This window comes from Enhydra lutris, unplaced genomic scaffold, assembly GCF_002288905.1.
Source record: "Enhydra lutris kenyoni isolate GAN:26980312 unplaced genomic scaffold, ASM228890v2 scaffoldscaffold30, whole genome shotgun sequence".
NCBI lineage: Eukaryota > Metazoa > Chordata > Mammalia > Carnivora > Mustelidae > Enhydra > Enhydra lutris.
In genome coordinates, this window is record NW_019154114.1 from 18342860 (window position 1) to 18363006 (window position 20147).

General features: G+C 50.2%; 1 protein-coding gene across 4 annotated transcripts in view; it reads right to left on the reverse strand.

The window, feature by feature from the left end:
* The window catches only part of LOC111153024 (membrane bound transcription factor peptidase, site 1), a 53257-nt gene that overhangs the window by 32709 nt on the left and 401 nt on the right, over positions 1-20147 (reverse strand). For all 4 annotated transcript variants that reach the window (XR_002640979.1, XM_022511829.1, XM_022511830.1 and 1 more), the window contains exons 2-6: positions 6739-7229; positions 5864-6121; positions 2674-2877; positions 814-924; positions 266-375 (exon numbers count right to left, since the gene is read on the reverse strand). Coding sequence is in view for 3 of the 4 variants with exons in the window: in XM_022511829.1 (XP_022367537.1) it covers positions 266-375; positions 814-924; positions 2674-2877; positions 5864-6121; positions 6739-6901 (846 nt within the window). In the remaining variant the exon portion in view is untranslated. The remainder of the gene's footprint in view (positions 1-265; positions 376-813; positions 925-2673; positions 2878-5863; positions 6122-6738; positions 7230-20147) is intronic.

Below are 20147 nucleotides of genomic sequence, written 5' to 3' on the forward strand. Positions count from 1 at the left end.
GGAAGGAAGGAGACACAGGGAGTCCCTCCTGTTCAGTGCCCTTGGGGTGGGGTCTTCAGGATCCAAGTGAGGCCAATGAAGGGGGGTGGGCAGCGAAGGGGCGAAGCCACACAGGGGCTACGGAGGGACAGTGTGGCACATGCAGGATGCCAGAAGCAGCTCAGCATCGAGGAGGTGTGCTGCTTCTAAATGAACAGGTTCCCCCAAGTTTCATTTATGTTCTGATGTCAACTCCGTAAGCCTTGGGGGTCCTCAAAACACCTACCTGGTTATTGGTAAAGACCCTGAAAATATGGAGTTCCGCATCTGGAGCAAAGCCTTGGCACTCCCGCATGCTGGCTATCACACCTGCCACGAAGGTGCCGTGGCCCAGCCCTGCAGACCACAAGGAGAAAAGTCCCAGAACACGGCTGATACTGGGTGTGAAACCCAGCTGAAAAAGGCCACCAACTCAAAAGACGCCCTTCTCTGAGCCGCAGACGAAGAGGCTGCACTGCCCCGGAATGCTCCCCCAGCCGGGGCCCACGCCCTGGCTGCCCCGATTCTGGGCCTCGCACCCCCACCGCCACCCAAACTGGGAGGTCCGTGCGCCTCCACCAGGCAGCCCTCTTGCCTCCGACACTACTTCCTGACGTCCCAGGACAGTCCGACAAACTTCTGCCCAAAGGCACATGAACAACATGGGTCTGTCTCGGTAACGGCTACCCACGACTGTGTCGTCACAGGCATCCAGAAAACCGCACTCTTAACCCATACAACCGGGGACAGGAGCAAGGGTCAGAGACCAGGTCACACCACAGCAGTGCCACCCACCGTCATCCAGCGTCCGCTCATTGGTCCAGTTGGTTCTCTCCTTCACATTTTTGAAGTGGGGGTGCTTCTCACTCAGCCCAGTGTCAAAAACAGCAACCCTTACGTTAGCACCTTATTCCGAAAAATACAACCAAGCACAATCATGTTTAGAAAAATCACCTTTGTGGATCTTGTCTATAAAAAACAGTCCTGAGGGTGACTGGGTGATGGACACTGGGGAGGGTGCGTGCTATGGTGAGTGCTGTGAATTGTGTGAGCCTGAGGATGCACAGACCTGTACCCCTGAGGCAAATAATACATTATATGTTAATAAAAATAATTTTTAAAAAACACGCATGTTCCTCCTTGGGACCTGTCACAGAAGCCAGAGACCACCCAACGTCTGCGCATTAGGTCAGGTGCCCCATGGGCCCTGGCTGAGCCAAGACGAGAAGGGGAGACTGGGAGAGATGCCATCACGTGCTGCTAAGTGAGACTCGAGGTTTCAGGGGAAATCTCTTGGCCCATCCCTCCACTGTCACCAGGGCTCAGTCCTCCACACGAAGGAAGCAGAAGTCTCTGCTTCTGATGACTTCCCCGGGTCTCCCTCCCCTCATCTCCTTAGAGAGGCACTATGGAACGAGGGGCACCAAGTAAGAGCACACCCTCGGGGGACAGGAGACGATTCCCGTGCCTCCCCTCAGACACTGCTCATTAACCCCCTCTGCACACGGGGCTGCCAGCGACACGCGGGGCTGAGGGCACAGTAAGGAAAACCACTACGCGGTACACCTCGCTATAACAAGGAGCCTATTTCAGATACGGGCCAAAAGGTACATGCACCAGTGTTAAGACTGATATTGCCAGATGAGGAAATTCTAGAAAACAGGTAGAAAAACCTAAGACACTCGTATTGTTTAACAGCTAACAGGTGTCATAGAGGTGGGGTCTTTCTGGTGTGAGAGCTGTGCTGACATGTCCATACTATGTTAAACCATCAATTACACTGAGAGAACTAGCAAAACATACTGCTTACATTTAAATAATGCACATGACCTCAAAAACCACTTGGTTTGGGGGGACAGAAAACACTTTTCTGTTTAGAGAATTTGCTTTGTGAAGAGTTCTCATCCTGAAGAGATAAAACCACGAGGTGACAATCGTTTTACTGAAACTCCAGTCCACCAGGCCTGAAGAGTTAAACGGTCTCAGATCCACTGCAGGGCAGGGGCTGGGGGAATCAAGGGAGAGGTCAGGGTCTCCAAGGCTAGAGGACACAGGTGAGGACGCCAAGACCAGCTGAGATGGGGGGGGAAGGGGAGCTAGAGGGGGCTTCCATTTGAGCGGGGGTTCAAACCTTCACAGTTAGTTATGACAGCGATTTTCTGCCGTGATGCACGGGAGAAATACTGTAGTGGCTGTTCTATTTCCTAGGATATGGTCACTAATGCCATCTCTTGCTTTGAAACTAAGCAACGGGTGCACGGACTATAACTCAGCCACTCTGCACAGAGCTCCACTCTCAAGGGATAAGTTCATTTTCATGTTATCCCTTCACAATAACCATGTTTGCACTGGATCTCATTCCCTGAACAGCTGCTGTGCGTTCACCTGCACGTCAACAGGAGAGAAATGCTCCACCATCTACCCCCAACCTCAGAAATGGTACAGAAACACACCGAAGGAACAGAGGATTCAACGACCTAAAAAGGCAGAGCCAGATGCCCAGCACAGCAGAGGTCAAAGGCAGGGCTGCCGGACGTGTGTGACTCCACACACAGTGGAAGGGCCGAGGCCCGAGGCTGTGGCTGCGCCAGGTGCCTGAGACGGAGGGCGCGCTGGCCACCAGCCCCACTCGGGTCCCGGGCGAACAGCACACACCTGTGTAGCCCATCTGCCAGAGCACGTCCGCCTGCAGGGTCTGGGCGACCTGGCGCGGGATGGCTCTCAGCAGCCGTCTACTCGAGTGTCTCCCTGTAGCGTGCCAAAACCCAGAGCCCAGGGAGAGACTGGCTCTTCGCAGCGGGCGCGACGACTGCCACTTCTGGCTCCACCGGGTTTCGTTACAGGGTGCGACGGGGTCAGCTAGAGCCAAGGAGAGAGAGAGATGAGACGCGGAGCGGCACGGGGACAGCCCGAGCCGGTGGGGAGAACACCCACTCTGAGAAGGGCGGCGACCAGCCCTGAAAGCCCAGGTGACCAGAGGGGGAGTCCTCTACCCCCACCAGAGGGCTTTCTCCATGCAGTCACACCCACAGGACATCACTTAGCTGACATCATTGTTCCCCAAGAGTCCTCTACTTGGCCTTTTCTAACTGGCGGAAGGCAGACTGGCAAACCGCTGCGTTGAAACAAATAGCCAGCCGTGGCTGCAGCTGAAGGACCCAGAAATTCCCGAGCTTTCGTGCAACTTGCTCTCCCTGGGCCAGAAGGGTTGAAGACAACGACGACAACAACAAAACAACAAGGAAGCGAACGGCCCCCCGCGATGGCGAAGCTTCTCAGCACTGGGCTCCTGGCACAGGAGGAGGGGCCCGTGTTAAGCCACCACACCTGTCTCTGGTCTGACAGCAGCGGGACCTTCTGCCAACCGCGCACTGCTCGCTACTCTCAACACGCCGCCTACAGTGTCCCCGTTCCAAAGCAGATGCGCTAGAAAAGGAGTTGGGGGTTCGCAAGGCGACGAACCGTGTCTCCTCTCGATCCTGCAGGCGAACCAGCCCTGTGCGCATCAGCACCCGCCCCGTGGCACTGAGTCCACGGGTTCCGCTATCTGTAAGGACCCTACTTGGTGAAAAAATGGAAGAAAAAAGCAAAAGAACCGCCACAGGAGGGGTCCTTACCTTTCAGGACCGTGCTATCATGCGAAAACCTGCATCTCAGATCGGCTTTCAGCAGAACACAGCTATGCTGCTGCGACTGACATTGTGTCTCTAGAGCTAATGCCTACCGTGCCGTCCAGTCTTACCAGGCTCCCCACGAAAGGGTACAGGGACCTGGGAAAACATGTAGTTGTGTCAACTCCATTAAGTAATTATTTGCACAGACCAACTGAAATTATTCTGCACTGAACTCGCCGTGTTGACTCTGCTCTTTAAGTCAACAGTGTGGAGGGGTGGGGGGGGGGCGCCTGAGTGGCTCAGTGGGTTGAGCCTCTGCCTTCGCTCAGGTCATGGTCTTGGGGTCCTGGGATCAAGCCCCATGTCGGGTTCTCTGCTCGGTGGGGAGCCTGCTTCCTCCTCTCTCCCTCTGCCTGCCTCTGCCTATTTATGAACTCTCTCTGTCTAATAAAAAAAAAAGTCAACAGTGGGGGACAATACTGGAGGTGTTGACGGAAGACGGGTGTTGATAGCACACGAGGATCTGCTCTGTCGGCATGAGGCGGACCAGACTACACCTGAGTAATGAACTTGGCTCTGTAAGAGCAATTCAGAGAGCCTGGAGAGTACTGGAAGGAAAGCAGTTAAAATGGTAAGAGGGATTGAACCCGTGTCAGGTGAGGGACAAGCTGAAGGATCTGGAGAGGAGAATCCATCAAGGACACCACAGATATCTTGAAAATATCTTTAAACACTGTCTTGCGGCAAACAGGTTGGCTCTGTCTTCCAGCCCATGGATAGGGCCAGGGACGGGAGCCAGGGTGGGACAGGCTCCAGCTAAAATAAAGCAGAGCCTGCTCACAACACAGCCAGAGAAACAAGCAGTATTTAACGTCTATTTACATCCTAAAAACTCTGCTAAGCTCTCACACTTGCACTATTTTATTTCATCTTCGTGAGAACCCTTGGAGGTAGGTAGCATTATCTCCCATTTTTGGACAGGAAAAGCTGGAGCCCACAGGAAAGCGGCTCACCACGCGAGGCAGCAGATGGCGACAAGGCCGACTGGGACTGCCAGCAGCGCAGCACGGCCTCAGGGGGCGTCAAGCTCTGTGTCTGACAATCATGGCGGAGAAGCAGAGAAAGGAACCCGGCCCTGAGAGGCCAGGACTGCTCTGCTAAAGTCAGGCATTTCCGTGCTTCTTACAATGTCCTGGGGCTCTTTATGGTAAAAAAGTAAAACAGAAAAGCTCATGTAAGCCACTTATCTGGCTAAGTGGACAAGGTCTGGTTTGCTTTTACTTACTGGATTGCTCTGAGGCTACTGCTTTTCAAAGAGAAAAAGCATCACACAACATCTGGCCTGGCACAAAGCGCTGAGGAAGCCGGACAGCTGACCTCTGGGGCGCCCGAGAGCTGGCTTGTCCCACTATGCAAATTCACGCGGCTTCCCCCTGTCCCTTCCTGAACCTCAGGCTCTCATGCCTACTACCTGACAGACAAAGGGAGAAAAAGAGAACTTTCCTTCTCTTTCCTCCAGGGAAATAAATGACAGTAAATGATAACAGAGCTGGCAATCTGTTACCCTACTTTATCACAAATGGGAAAAAAGCCCTTTTTTTGGTAGTAAATATGCTTCAGAAAATGTTAAGTAATAAATATGTAATTTATTATTTAAGGGTAAGCTCTACCCTGACGAGCCCAAGCTGTATAGAAGCGGGACAGAATAAGCCCTGGGGCTGAAAGGAGAATCATCAAGTTCCCTCCGTCCTCACCCCTGCGCAGCCTGCGACTGAAACAGGCCGCGCCGCCGTGCGTGGAGAGAAGGCTCTCAGAAAAACAAAACGAACCCCACGGAAAGGGTGTTTTCCGAGACGCCTTAAAACTAAAAACACACACTGACAAGCACAGCGCAACCAAGAGGGAGACCCGAAGACACGCCTTTCACTTGGGGATGTACGGGGCGCAGGGGACTCCAGGCTCCGGCTGGGCACCGGCCGACACGAGCATCACCATCGTCCTCCTGCAAACCTGCAGATTTTTTTCCCACCAAACAGCAGGACATCTGTTTCTAGTGTTTCAGATGCCTGGCAAGAAAATGTTCACCACGGACGAAACTGGATGAAGGGACTCGGGGCCTTCCTGGACCACTCTGGCCGGCCCACAGGACACGCACACTCTGTCCCCGCGCCGCAGCTGAGCACGGGCCGCAGCAGATGCGGCCGCGCGGAGCCCAAGCCCACGGTACTCACACTCCGCGTACTTGAGCGAACGGAAGACTTTGCGCTGGGGCGTCACCCGTTTGATGTTGGGATGGTCTTCAAGGGTCAGCAGCCCCGCTTTCTGTTTCTCTTTGATCTGAATCACCTCAAAATCACTAGGGTAGTCACTGGATGGGTTGTTTCGAGGAATGATTCTCCAGTTGTCTATTTCACTGCTCTTCAGGGCACTTGAAATAAAAGAATTTCTAGCTTTGGCTGTAAAGTATCCATTGAAAGCCACGATGTATTCTGAAATCAATGACCACAAATAAAAATAAGAATTTATGTCCCTGTATTGTTACGTAAGAGTGCACCTACTCTCAGAGTTCCCTGGCAAAAGAAAACCTACAGATCCTAAAACTGACAGTAGGAGGAGCAGTAAACCAAGACTGGTCTAAATGCCCTACAGAGCAGTCCTCCAGGCTCTGAGGTCAAGCGATCTGTATGAGCCCCCGATCACAGAATCCACCCCTTAATATCAGATCCCTGTGCTGTTTTTCAAAAAGCAAAGATCAAGAGAATTCTGAATATATGGCAAAGAAACGCGTGTAACTTTTTCAAACAGGAGAAAGGGATTCGGAAGGAAAGGCTCGGTTTTATTTTCCTGAGCATTTGGCATCTCCCAACTCCCCACCCTCAGCGGCTACAATGGCACCTGTTCCGCAGAGTCAGGTTTTAGGGAAGAAATTCCCAGTGCCAATGTATCCCGGGAAAGCCAACTTCAGCAGAGAGAACATCTAAGTACTGTGCACTCACCTCATGTCAAATCATAGAAAAGAGGGAAATGACTTTTTTGGCAAAAGCTAATTATTTAGAGTTAAGTTTTTTTTTTTTAAATGGGGAGGGGACTAAAATAGTATCATTACCATATTCCACAACCGTTGAGGAGAATTCCACCTTCAACGTCAGGTGGGAACAGCCAGGGCACGGGGCCTTTTCGAAAGACTTCTTCTCCAACCTGTCCCCCAGATGTTTCCTCCCGCAGAGCAAAACCACGAGCAGAAGCAGCCAGATGTTCACAAGCTTCATGGTCAAAAGTGAATATGGTCGTAAAATCACATAAATTCAAATCACACTTTTTTCTTCCTTGATTATAAGTTAATTTTTGTTTCGGCAAAAAGCTGAAACATTATTGATCAGCCATTTTACAGTCTTGTCCAACATAAAAAGAAGTTAAATTTCATGGCCTTTTGTGGTTTGGCCTGGAAAGAGGCTTTCATTTCTTTCTTCGTTTCTTCTCCATCTTGGGCCTCAGGCTCCTCTCACTCCGGCCCAGACAACTGAGTCCTCCCCTCCATCTGCAGCACAGAAGCACAGTCCGGCGCGGCGAGCAGTCACTCCGGCAGCTCTGGGCGGCCTGCGGAACGGAACGGAACAGAGCAAGCGGGCGGAGTCAGTCCCACACGCACCCAGGCCAGAGCGCCACAGAGACACGCAGGGAGGAGAGCAGACAGGGAGGGCTCGGGCACTGAACACCTTATCATTTCTTGAGTCACTCCTCACTTCTCTCGGGGGGAAAAAAAGTTTTAAGGCAGCTTCAAAACTCAGAAAGGTTAAAACAAACGAGAAAAACGAGCAAACTGAGCATAACAAACAATGCCAGGAACGCTGAGCCCCTCGCAGCCTGAGAGGGGATCTCGGTCCCACATCGTCCCTCCGCTCTGCCTCCACCTCAGACTCTCCGGTCTCACCCTGTGCAACCCTCTGTCTCCAGGGCTCTTCCCCCACAGCATTTTATTTATTTCATAAGTAGGCTCCACACAGAGCGTGAAGCCCAACGTGGGGCTTGAACTCATGACCCTGGGATCAAGACTTGAGCTGAGAGAGTTGGACACTGAACGGACGGAGCCACCCAGGCACGCAGGAACAGCAGTTTAATTCCCCATACATTTTGCCAGCTCTTCCGGCAAGAGCTTGGTAGATACATCCTCACCTTCTACCATAAAATAATTCCTAAGGACAAACTAATTTGCATCCAAGTCAAATCCTTACCACTTTCTTTCAGAGAAACTATGTTTTAAAATTATTCGAACTATTATTACCTTTCAGATTTTGAAATATTTCCTGCCAATTTTAAAACTTTTTTTTTTTTTAAGATTTTATTTATTTATTTGACAGACACAGATCACAAGTAGGCAGACAGGCAGGCAGAGAGAGAGGGAGAAGCAGGCCTTCTGCTGAGCAGAGAGCCTGATGCGGGGCTCGATCCCAGGACCCTGGGATCATGACCTGAGCTGAAGGCAGAGGCTTTAACCCACTGAGCCACCCAGGCGCCCCTCCTGCCAATTTCATGAAGAGGGCACAGAAGGATTCACGCAGTCATCCAGTGTATTTTACATGAAGCCTCACCTTAAAGGGATCTAACCTGCCAGATAGGTTGTAAAACCAGGTTACCTCTTTCTCGGAAGTAATACAAGAGAAAATGTCGTGAGGTACACCGCTGCCAAAGAAAGTGTTATCTGAGTGTTAAATTACACACGGGCACAGATACCTTTCAAGTATCTGAAAGGCAGAAAAATGATCATTCTTCACAATGAAAAACAGACCGGCAATTAAGAAAAAAATAAGAAAGAAAACGATGCCGGCTGCAGCACGTCCAGAAAGATCTGTTGCACTGATCCTACCAGAAACATAAACAACCCAGCAAGGGGAACACAATCAATTGAACAGGACAGGCCTTATACTGCTAACTTGTTTCTAAAAAGAAAACACTCGGGACCAGGAGTCAGCCTTCTTTAAACAGAGGCACGGAATTAAAACCCTTTCTTCTGGCAGCAACGGGTACTTTGGAGTAACGAGGACTTTGTGGCTTCTGGAATTATTCATCGTGCATCTATTCACAGGAAAACACTCACGGTTAGAGTTTCTAAAACAGCCTGTAGGCTACTCTCTAGGACTTCACCGCTGGAGGACCGCACAACCCTGAAGAGCCTTCTCCGGCACTAAAGGCTAAGGCGGGTGAAGGAAGCTCATCAGACGAAAACGAAATTCTAGAAGTTATTTCCGCATCAACACGAAGAACAACAATAAAAATGCCAACCACAAGAACAAAGTAATTAACACCAAAGATCAGAACAGAAAGGGTAAAGAAAGGCAACAGGGGACGCCGAAAAAGCCACTCCAACATACTTCGTGGCCATCCGCTTGGGAGCGAGCCCCAATTTTTTCGGCTTATACTTGGTATCTGCAGCAATGGCCCAACACGGCACAGAGCCACAGGAGGCACATGCGTCTGTTACAGGACGAGTGGTCAGTGAAGACAGAGCTCAGCACCGGTGAGACTTCTCATGTCATGTTACATGAACTTACAGTGCAAACGATTTAAATAGGTCTCTCAATGAAGGGAAGTTTTTAAAAAATAAATCTCTGGGGCGCCTGGGTGGCTCAGTGGTTAAAGCCTCTGCCTTCGGCTCAGGTCATGATCCCAGGGTCCTGGGATCGAGCCTCACATCGGGCTCTCTGCTCGGCAGGGAGCCTGCCTCTTCCTCCTCTCTCTCTCTGCCTGCCTCTCTGCCTACTTGTGCTCTGTCAAATAAATGAAAATCTTAAAAAAAAAAAATTATAAAAATAAATCTCTTGATCTCTCCTGCCTCGAGCTGAAGAATCTACGACATACCTGGGCTACACGTAACAAGTATTAGTGAGTGACACTAGTAAGCCCATCTTATCTAATTGTGTCAGATCAAATGCCATTAAACCTACTCTTAATTTACACAATAGACAGATACTGCACAGCGCAGCCCGTGTGGAAGCAACGGCTGGCATCCCACAATTGGGCCAGGAGACCGACTTCACAAGACAAAGAAACAGGAAGAAAAGGTTTGAGGGGTTTTAAACTTTAAAAATCCCTAAGATGGGACGCCTGGGTGGCTCAGTTGGTTGGACGACTGCCTTCGGCTCAGGTCGTGATCCCGGAGTCCCGGGATCGAGTCCCAAATCGGGCTCCCAGCTCCACGGGGAGTCTGCTTCTCTCTCTGACCTTCTCCTCGCTCATGCTCTCTCTCACTGTCTCTCTCTCAAATAAATAAACAAAATCTTTAAAAAAAAAAATCCCTAAGATAATCAGCTCTCTCCCAAAGAGAAAACTTTCTAGGTTTTCGAAAATAAGACACCGCAATATCTTAATAAGATGTTCTACCTTAATCTATGCAATTAAATTCCACAATCGTATACCGTGCTTACCAAGATCAAGGTGGGATCCGGCAAAGTGGCTGACAATGAGCGCAAACAGCTAAACAAAGAGCAGGAAGACACCGGAGAGGAGGCCGCACAGGGCCAGGATGCTGCACCAAGAGCTCCTCTGGGTGACACAGGAGCTCCTGCGGACGAGCTGGGGGGCACCTGGCAGAACCTGAGCCAGCAGAGCCGCAAGCATGGAAATGAGGAGGGAGAAGGGGAGCAGCCTGAGCGAAGCTACGTCACAGACCAGAGAAACACGGGATGTGCAAAGGATCAGCGAGTCATCGCACGAGGAAAGAGGCCACAGCGTGCCAGTCTGAGCGCGGAAAGACGGTGGGAAGCAGGCAGGGCAAGCGGATGCGGCCTCTGAGCAGCTCAGGCAGGAAGCAACGGGACTGGGGTGCGCAGAGCCGGCTGGGGCTGCTGAGCAGCTCCGCTCACCCACCCGGCTCCTTTAAGGTGCGAGTCACAGAGCCACTGAGCAGGCGGCAGGGACACAGCAGCCAACAAAACCCAACCCAAGCCTCCGAGCTCACGGCGCTGACCCAGAGTGTGTGTGTGTGTGTGTGTGTGTGTGTGTGTGTGTGCGCGCGCGCGCGCACGCGCACGCGTGCACGTGCCAGCCTGGGAGGGGGCCTCTGAGGAAGGACCCAGCGGAAGCAGGAAGCTGGCCAGGCCAGCTGCGCAGAGTACTGGCGGCACTGGGCACGGCGAGCCCAAAGGCCCGAGGCAAGGAACATGCCTGCTTTGTGTAAGGAAAGCGAAGTGGCCAGCGTGGCTGCAGCAGGGAGAGGAGGCGGAAATCAGACAAAACGGGAGATGGGACTGATGGGGAGACAAACCGGGGAGGGCCCTGTAGGTCAGAGAAAGGACCTCAGCTTTCATTCCGAACGGGAGGGAAAGCAGGATCTGAGCAGAGAAGCCACCCCAGCTGGTCCGCCCGTGAACTGGTTCACTCTGGCTTCTGTAAGGAGCCGGGCACAGGCAGACACAGGACTGGACGACTCCCATGATGACGCTGGCTCAGGCCGGGGCAGAAGGAGCAATGAAGGGGGGCACGTGACGGAGGCGACCGCAGTGAGACCATCCGCGGACAGCCAGATTGGGGGTGCGCACCCGAGGAGCCGAGGACAACACGGAGGTCTTCCGTCCAAGCACAGGCGGGCATCTGCTCCTGGCGGAGATGGAGAAGGTGCCGGGAAAGCTGGTCTGGGGAAGACGGCAGGCGCTGAGCTCTGACCATGTGGAAATCAGGGGAAGCATGAGCGCCGGGAAGGCGTGGCTCCAGGTAGAAAGGAACAGGGAGGTGGAAAAAACCCCAAAATCTGTGGGAGAGGATTTCCATGACTCATCTTGGCCAGCTGAAAGGGCCACACGCAAAAGGGTGAACAGCTGCCCGCCCCTAACTCCAAAGCCACCACAGCAGGAAGACGCCCTCGGGCGGAACAGTGCCAAGGGGCTCAGGCTGGAAGCAGCGAGACAAGGACACACCTCTCTTCGGTTTGGATATGGCTGACCCGCCTTCATTCTTTCAAGGTGAGCGAAAACCTAGGTTCTAAGAAGACATTCTTGTCAAAGACCCATGGCTCCTAAAAAATTCTGACAACAGGGGCGCCTGGGTGGCTCAGCGGGTTGAGCCTCTGCCTTCGGCCCAGGTCCTGGTCTCAGGGTCCTGGGATCGAGCCCCACGTTGAGCTCCCTGCTCGGTGGGGAGCCTGCTTCCTTCCCTCTCTCTGCCTGCCTCTCTGCCTGCTTGTGACCTCTCTGTCAAATAAATAAAAAGTCTTTAAAAAAACAAATTCTGACAACAGATACTGAGGTTTCTGGGGTTTCCCAATCCCAGAATAAGAGGGCTTCAAAATATAAATTTGCTTTTAAGAAAACAAAACTGCCACCAGGGGCACAGAGGCTGGCAAACAATGCCACCGGCCCCGAGGTTGCAGGGCCTGCCACCGCACTGCTGGCCTGTTCCCCACACACTGTCCCACAGGGGCATCAAGGGCGCAGACCGCAGCTCCCGCATCCGAAACATGGACTCTCCTGTGCCGACGAGCAGTCATCCCACCGGCTCTCACGACGCGAGGCAAACCTACGGAGCACCATCCCCGAGCTGGCCTCACCGCCTAGCCACAAGCATGGCAGCAGCTACGCGGCACATAAACACAGGCGCAGACATACATACGCAGGAAAAGACACACTTTTTAACAAGAGTTCTGTCCTTCCTTTTCTTCCTTTCTGCATAATCCTGCCGAGGGCAAGAAGGTGAGATGCTGATGGAGAGCCATGGTGGCCTGGTGGCCGGAGGGGGGGGGGGGGGGGGGGGGATGGCGTCTTGAGAGACAAGGAAGGTGTGCGGGGCAGAGGCACCAGGAGAGGGGGTCGGAGCCTGACTGGGGTGATGGCCGTGAAAGTGGGAAACTCATCTGATCAAATAAATATTTACAGATAATGGGAAGCAGCTTTCTACTGGCAGAGAAGAAAGGCACAGGTACGAATAAGGGAAAAACCTGAAAGACCCACACAGGATCAGACTGAAGCTGAAGCACCGGTGTGTACTCTGGGTTCTCATTACACGGACAGACAGACGTGGAAATGAACATATGTGAGTATGTGTGTGTGTGTGTACATTCCCTAGCTCTGTCTATGCAAGGGCATGGGAAAAGTGGCAGCCCAACAGGAGGGAGCCCATCTAGTAGTACCCAGAACTGGTTTCCTTTTCTTTTTCTCTTTTTAAGATTCATTTATTTGAGAGAGGGAGAGAGAACACACTCGCACGAGGAGAGAGGAGGAGAGGAGGAGAGAAACTCAAGTAGACACTGTGCTGACTACAGATCCCCACGTTGGTGCTCCATCCTGTGACCCCAAGGTCAGACCTGAGCCGAAACCAAGAGTCAGACACTGACGGCACCACCCAGGCCCCCCAGAACTGGTTTTCTAAATGTCATTCTCCATTGCAAGAAACCAGGCTCCTGATTCCAGGCGAGTGGCCATCGGAGTCTGGAACATTGTGGGCCATGGAGTGAGGAAGCGCTCCGAGAGTAACGGGAGTGTGTCTGAGGACCAGAGAGGCCAGCGAGGGACAGCCGGAGCATCAAAATAAACAATGAAAGTAACAGATGTTAAGCCACTGCAGAAAATACAAAACAAGCATCCACAGTAACATTTATAAGCAAGCTGGAAGCCTGAAGAATGAGGTATTCACAGAGTCCCAGCATGCCTCCCAACATCCTGATTTCCAAAGGGACAAGCTGCTTCTCCTACAGCAGAGAAGCTTCACCAACTTGGCCAGCCAGGGTACAAACGGACCCAGGTACATGGAGCCAGTGACTGAAGAGGCCGGCACCGCCTGGGCGGGTCCTGCCAAAGACGCACAACCTGAGTCACATCAGGAAGAAGGAGCAGAAGCCAACCAAGGACAGTCTTCAAAGCCAACGCCTGGAATTCTCAAAATTACCAAGGAAGGTAAGGAGAGCCAAGGAATGCTGAGACACAGCTGTAGATTGAAGGAGACTCAGGAGACTTGACTGGTAACTAAACCTGAGGTTCTCAACTAGGTCCCTCGGCCGTGAAGGCACTCTCGGAACAGCTGGCAAACCTGGACGGGGGCCCGCCTGGGACGACACAGTGGGGGGGGTATCGGGACTCATTTCCTGCACATGAAGGCTTCGCTTTGATTGCGTCAGGACTGTGTGTGCAGGAAATGCCCCGTGGAGTATCTGGGGATAATGGGTATCAGGTCTGCAACTTGCTTTTACAAATGGTTCAGAGAGGGAAAAGGCTCGGTGCTGTTCTTGGAACCTTTCTGGTAGATTGAAATTGTTTCCAAAATATGCAAAAAAAAAAAAAAAAAAGAAGAAGAAGAAGAAGAAAAAGAAGTCTTATATTTAGTCTCAGCTGATAGGAATCAATGAGAAGGATGGGAGTATTAAATTTTAAAAAGGTGGAGAGGGCAATTTAGGCTCTCTTCTGGTACTCCGTCTGAGCCGCCCACTGCACGAGCAGACTGCACACCACGTCAGACAGACTCGCGCGCGTCAACCACCACACGGAATGCCATCCTAACAGCCCAACGGATGCGACCGAGCTAGTCAAAGGGAAACTCAAACTCATTCCCCTTCTAACAAATTGAAAGAACCCCTGAAAAGTTTCATAGCAAAGTAAATTTGTTAAAACTGACTCCAGTGGCTCAGTGGGTTAAAGCTTCTGCTTTCAGCTCAGGTCGTGATCCCGGGGTCCTGGGACCGAGCCCCACATCGGGCTCTCTGCTCTGCAGGGAGCCTGCTTCCTCCTCTCCCTCTCTGCCTGCTTGTGATCTCTGTCTGTCAAATAAATAAATAAAATCTTAAAAAAAAAAAAAAAACCTGACTCCAGTGTTCCCACTATTTACATTAGATCAAGAAACTTCTTGAAAACTGAAGTGTAATTGACACAGACTATCCTAGTACTTTTCAGGGCTCATCAGTTAGTGCTCTGATATTCTCACACACTGGAAGTGATCCCCCGAAGTCTGGCTAGCACCTATCACACACGGAGTTACTGCAGTGCAGGCTGTGCCTGACATCCGACTTACTTATAACCGCAGGTCCGTACCTCCCACTCCCCTTCACCTATTTCTCCTGCCCCCCAACCCCTCCCCGCTCTGGTAACCAACAGTTCCCTGAACTTATCAGTCACTATTTGTTTTGTTTGTTCATAAAAATCAAGTAACATTGTCAGAGACATAAACTGAGACACCAGGATAAAACACAAATCATGTTTAAGAAGTCAAGCCGGGACGCCTGGGTGGCTCAGTTGGTTAAGCAGCTGCCTTTGGCTCAGGTCATGATCCCAGCGTCCTGGGATCGAGTCCCACATAGGGCTCCTTGCTCTGCAGGGAGCCTGCTTCTCCCTCTGCCTCTGCCTGCCATTCTGTCTGCCTGTGCTCGCTCTCTCTCCCTCTCTCTCTCTGACAAATAAATAAATAAAATCTTTAAAAAAAAAAAAAAAGAAGTCAAGCCAATAAAAGGAGGACTCTCATATGTTGTGAGTGAACGTAAAAAAAAAAAAAACAAAACTGTTACCTTTTAGAACATTTACCAATATGTATTAAAAGCCTTAACAATGGGGGGCGCCTGGGTGGCTCAGTGGGCTAAAGCCTCTGCCTTCGGTCAGGTCATGATCTCAGGGTCCTGGGATCGAGCCTCACATCGGGCTCTCTGCTCAGCAGGGAGCCTGTTTCTCCCTCTCTCTGTCTGCCTCTCTGCCTGCTTGTGATCTCTGTCAAATAAATAAATAAAATCTTAAAAAAAAAAAAAAAAAGCCTTAACAATGAAAAACCCTTTCCTAATAAATCCAGAAATAACGATAAAAACTTAACTCAGGGGCGCCTGGGTGGGCTCAGTGGGTTAAGCCACTGCCTTCGGCTCAGGTCGTGGTCTCAGGGTCCTGGGATCGAGCCCTGCATCGGGCTCTCTGCTCAGCAGGGAGCCTGCTTCCTCCTCTCTCTCTGCCTGCCTCTCTGACTGCTTGTGATCTCTCTCTGTCAAATAAATTAAAAAAAAAAAAAATCTTTAAAAAAAAACAAAAACAAAAAAAACTTAACTCACAGTGCATTTATTCTGCAGCAGACACTATCCTAAGCAACCCTCACAACCTGTTACTAACCCCCCGCTTCCAGATGAGAGCACGGAGGCGCCCACAGTGGCTCATCACTGTGCCTAGAGCCAAGTGGCAGTGAGTGGGAAAGCCAGGCTGGAACTCGACTAGCCTGGCATGGAGGCCACCCTCTTAGAAGGTAGGTTACCCTGCTTTTCTAAAACCTCCCCTGCAAAGGCGCTCTGGTGGCACACTTGGTTGAGTGTCCGACTCTTGGTTTCAATGCTGGTCCAGATCTCAGGGTCACAGGACCAAGCTCTGCGTGGGGCTCCGCACTCAGGCCAAGTCTGCTTGATACTCTCTCCGTCTCCCTCTGCTCCCCCCCTCAGCTCAAAAGTGCACGCATGCACATACTCTCTCTTTAAAATCTTTTTAAAAGGGGTGCCTGGGTGGCTAAGTGGGTAGGACCTCTGCCTTCGGCTCAGGTCATGATCTTGGGGTCCTGGGATCGAGCCCCCTGTCGGACTCTCTGCTCAGCGGGGGGGAGCCTGCTTCCCCCTTTCTCTCTGCCTGCCTCTCCGCCTGCTTGTGATCTGTCAAATAAATAAATAAAATCTTTTAAAAAAATTTTTTTAAAGAATAAAACTAAATAAAATCTCCCCTAGAAATTCATTCCACAGAAGTGTGAATCTGAAAGCATACAATGATTTACACTCAAAGATTACAACCAGGAAAAGCTAGAGAGTATCCAAATGTGCAACAGGAGACCAGCTAACTGATTAATTAACCGGGACTCTGGAATGCTGTGCAGCAACGGCAAATGACGTTCCTCTGGAAGGCTGCATAACGGTCCCCAAAGCTATCCACATCCTCATCCCCAGAACCCATAAATGTTACTTTATACGGCCAAAGAGATTCTGCACGTATGATTAAACTAAGGATCTTAAAACAGGAAGTGCATTCTGGATTATCCAAGCAGGACCAATGTAATTGCAAGAGTCTTTATAAGCTACTTTTCCGCCGACAGCAGAAGAGATGATGGAAACCGGAGGCTGAGGTAGGAAGAGGCCAGGAGCTAAGGACCGCAGGTGCCCCTAGAAACCCAAAAAGGGAAGGAAACAATCTCTCCTGGAGCCTCCAGAAGGACTGAAGCCCTCCCGACACCCTAACATCAGCCCAGCGACACTGATTGTGGACAACTGACCTCCAGAACCGTAAGATAATAAACTGGTGTTGTTTTAAAACACAAAGTTTGTAGAAATTTGTTAGCACAGCCACAGGTCTCGAATATACTTCCCAAAGAATATGGGGGAAGGGTAATGCAATATTAAGTAAAACAGCTCACAATGACCCAAATTTCTATTTTTAAATAATGTATCTATATGCACAGGAGAAAAGGAACAGGAGAAGATCTCTGCCACAGGGTAACATGGTCCTCCCTGTCCATGCCAGCAGTCCAAGGAGTCAGGGTCTTAGTTCTAGTATTTACAATTTTACAAAGAGGCTGTTACACTTCCATAATTAGGTAAAATAACTACTTAGGTACTTTACTAAAGCTTTTAAAATAAATTTTATAGAAAAACAAATTTTCTGGTTAAGTCAGCAGCACAGAGATTCAAAATAAAGGTTAGGTGTTTTTTTTTTATAAATTGTTTATCTTTAAGTAATCTCTAAGATGCCTAACATGGGGCTCAAATTCATGACCCTGAGAGTGAGTCACACCCTCCACTAACTGAGCCAGCCAGGCACCCAAAGATTTGGTTTTATCTATACACACAGAGCTTAAAAGGGATCCATTTCCTAGGAGTTGTGTTAAAAAATCTGTCTGTGTCTACCCTAGAGCTCCAGGCCAAGCTTTTTGCTCATTCATTCTGAACAGGCTTATCATGGGCTGTATCACCTACTCAGAGGGCATGCTTAGAGCTGTTACTGGATCCACGGTTTACTGGATTTAATTCCTATAAATTCTTTACGTAGGTGACCTGGTGATCTTTCCAAACAAAGGTACGCCCTGTAAGATGGTATTTGCACAATTATGGATTTTCTGTTAGTAAGTATGCCTCTAAGACAGGTGTAATCCAAAACATATTTGACATCAAATACTAAATGGAAAATAAACAGTTCGAACAATACATGCCAGGAAGATGATTTAACGAGCTATGAGCAAAAACGAGACCAAGGAGAGGAAATGTGTTACCTGGGCAAACCACTGGTCTGACAGCTAACATTCCCTGCAGCTCAGGTGCTTCAACTTTGCATTACAAAAGAGCATCACTCAGATTATAATTCTGGGTATGGCTAAAGTATATCTGAAATCATTTCTTTGCACATAAGAACACAATTCAGGGCAGAGGAAATCACTGGTATCACCTGACAGTCATCTAGTTACGCAGACACACCAGCTTTTTCTAATGAACCTTTACTGAAATAGCTCCAGAGAAAACGGAATTGTGTTTAGGCCACAAAAGAGTAGTATTCAGCTCAGTTCAACTTTGGCTGTAGAAGTACCACTTTCATAACTAACTGCGTCCTTGGCTGTACTACCATTATTTAACCAGCTAACATTCAAACGATGCCAGACAGCACTATCTTGAAATAAAGGTGTGTTCTTCAGGCTGACTGAACCATTCCTTCTGGCACATTCTGTCCATTAGCTTTCGTAAGGGGACAAAACAAGCAATTTGGCCCAAAGAGTCAACAATGCCAGGATGAAGAGGTGCTTGTCTACACTGTCCTTTATTCTTCCACAGGTGCTGAGCCCATCTCCTTATTCTGCGGATCCTTCAGTCATCCAGTACTAGCGAGCCGCAGGAGGCAGGCACCTCCAAAGCCAGTACTCTCATTTTACTTGAAACTCATTTCCTAAAGCAAAGACACCATCAGGATTAGTAACTCCAGGTAATCCAGATCTCTGCAGCATGTCAAAACTGATTAGGCCACGGAGGAGGAAAAATCGACCTGTTTTTACCACCTCCTTGGCCTGTCTCAGGCGAGATGCTGAAGGATACCAAGCACCCCACCCAACCACCAAATGCAAGGTCTAGCTTCCCATCCCTAATTAAGATTTCAGATCACGAAGGGTTGGAGAGTTGTCGTTTTTCCAATGAAATACAAATAGTATCTCAACTCTCTCCTGGTGCAAAGAGGCAGTTGCAAATCTCCCCCTAAAAACCCCACACGGGACACAGGTGGAAGCCCAGGCGCAGTTCACCTGCGTGATCCCCCTCCTAGCTTCTGTTATTCCATCTGTGACGCTTAACTGTGGCTGCCACACCGAAGAGGCAGTGGGCAGGACAGAGCAGTAACTATCCACCCTGAGAATGATAGAAGACAGAATCAAACAACATGTGAATTTGAAGGGAATGCTAAAAACTTAACCAGAAGAGCTCCAGCTTGATCCCACGGGGCCCCAGGTGTTTCGAAGGTTCTGCAAGCACTAAATGAGAATTTCTCTTTTTTCACGGATACAACCACCTCTTGAATATGAGAGATGCACGCGGAGTGCAATGCAGAGGCCTAACGGGCACGAGTCCCACTGACTGAGGCCACTCCCAGACACAAAGGCCACAGATGATCCCACCTCAGTGAAATATTCAAGAGAGACAAGTCCAGGGAGTTAGAGAGCAGATTAGTGATTACCTGGGGCTAGGGTCAGAAATGGGTAGTGACTGAACACGGGCACCGGGATCTTTCAGGGGTGACGAAAATGTTCTAAAAGTGCGTTGTGGTGAGGACCGCACAACTCCGGCATTTATGCAGGGGTCGGGGGGGGGGGGGGGTTGGAGGGCGGTCACTGAATAAGTACACTTAAAAGAGGTGAATTTTATGGTATGTAAATTTGACCTGAACAAAGCTCCCACTTAAAATAGAGAGAGAGTGGGGTTATGGACACTGGGGAAGGTATGTGCTATGGTGAGTGCTGTGAAGTTTGTAAACCTGGTGATTCACAGACAGTACCCCTGGGGCTAATAATACATTATATGTTAATTTAAAAAAAAATTTTAATTATAAAATAGTGAGAGAACGTGTGCTGTAAATTAAAAAAAAAAAAAAAATGGCAAGAATCAGTTGCGCAAGCTCCTCACTCCGAGACAAATGCAAACGGAGACCCTGCAGGTGGGCTGCTTACAGCACAGCTGAGGCTAATGAAGGGCCCCAGGAAGACAGATTCTACGGAGTTCAGCTCTGCGATCCCAGCCACTCTGCTTCACTTGGAAGCGTCGCTCAGAACCTAAAGTATTTAACTTAATTTGCACAGACAAACTGGCCACCATTCCCAGGGGCTCTCACCAAAACGAAGGGTAAGCATCTTAATAAAAATGATGTGGAAAATCTGTCATACACTATCCCGGTCGTGGGGAGCAAAGACATGACAGGGCAAGGCAGGAGTCTCTCGGGCCCACCTTGCCCAGCAGCTTCCCGCACTGCACTCCTGAAAATCGGCACGCTGGGCAGTGAGCTCAGACCCGGGCTCGCGAAGAACCGAGGTCGCTGGAAACGTGATCGCGGCCCCTGCGGGAGC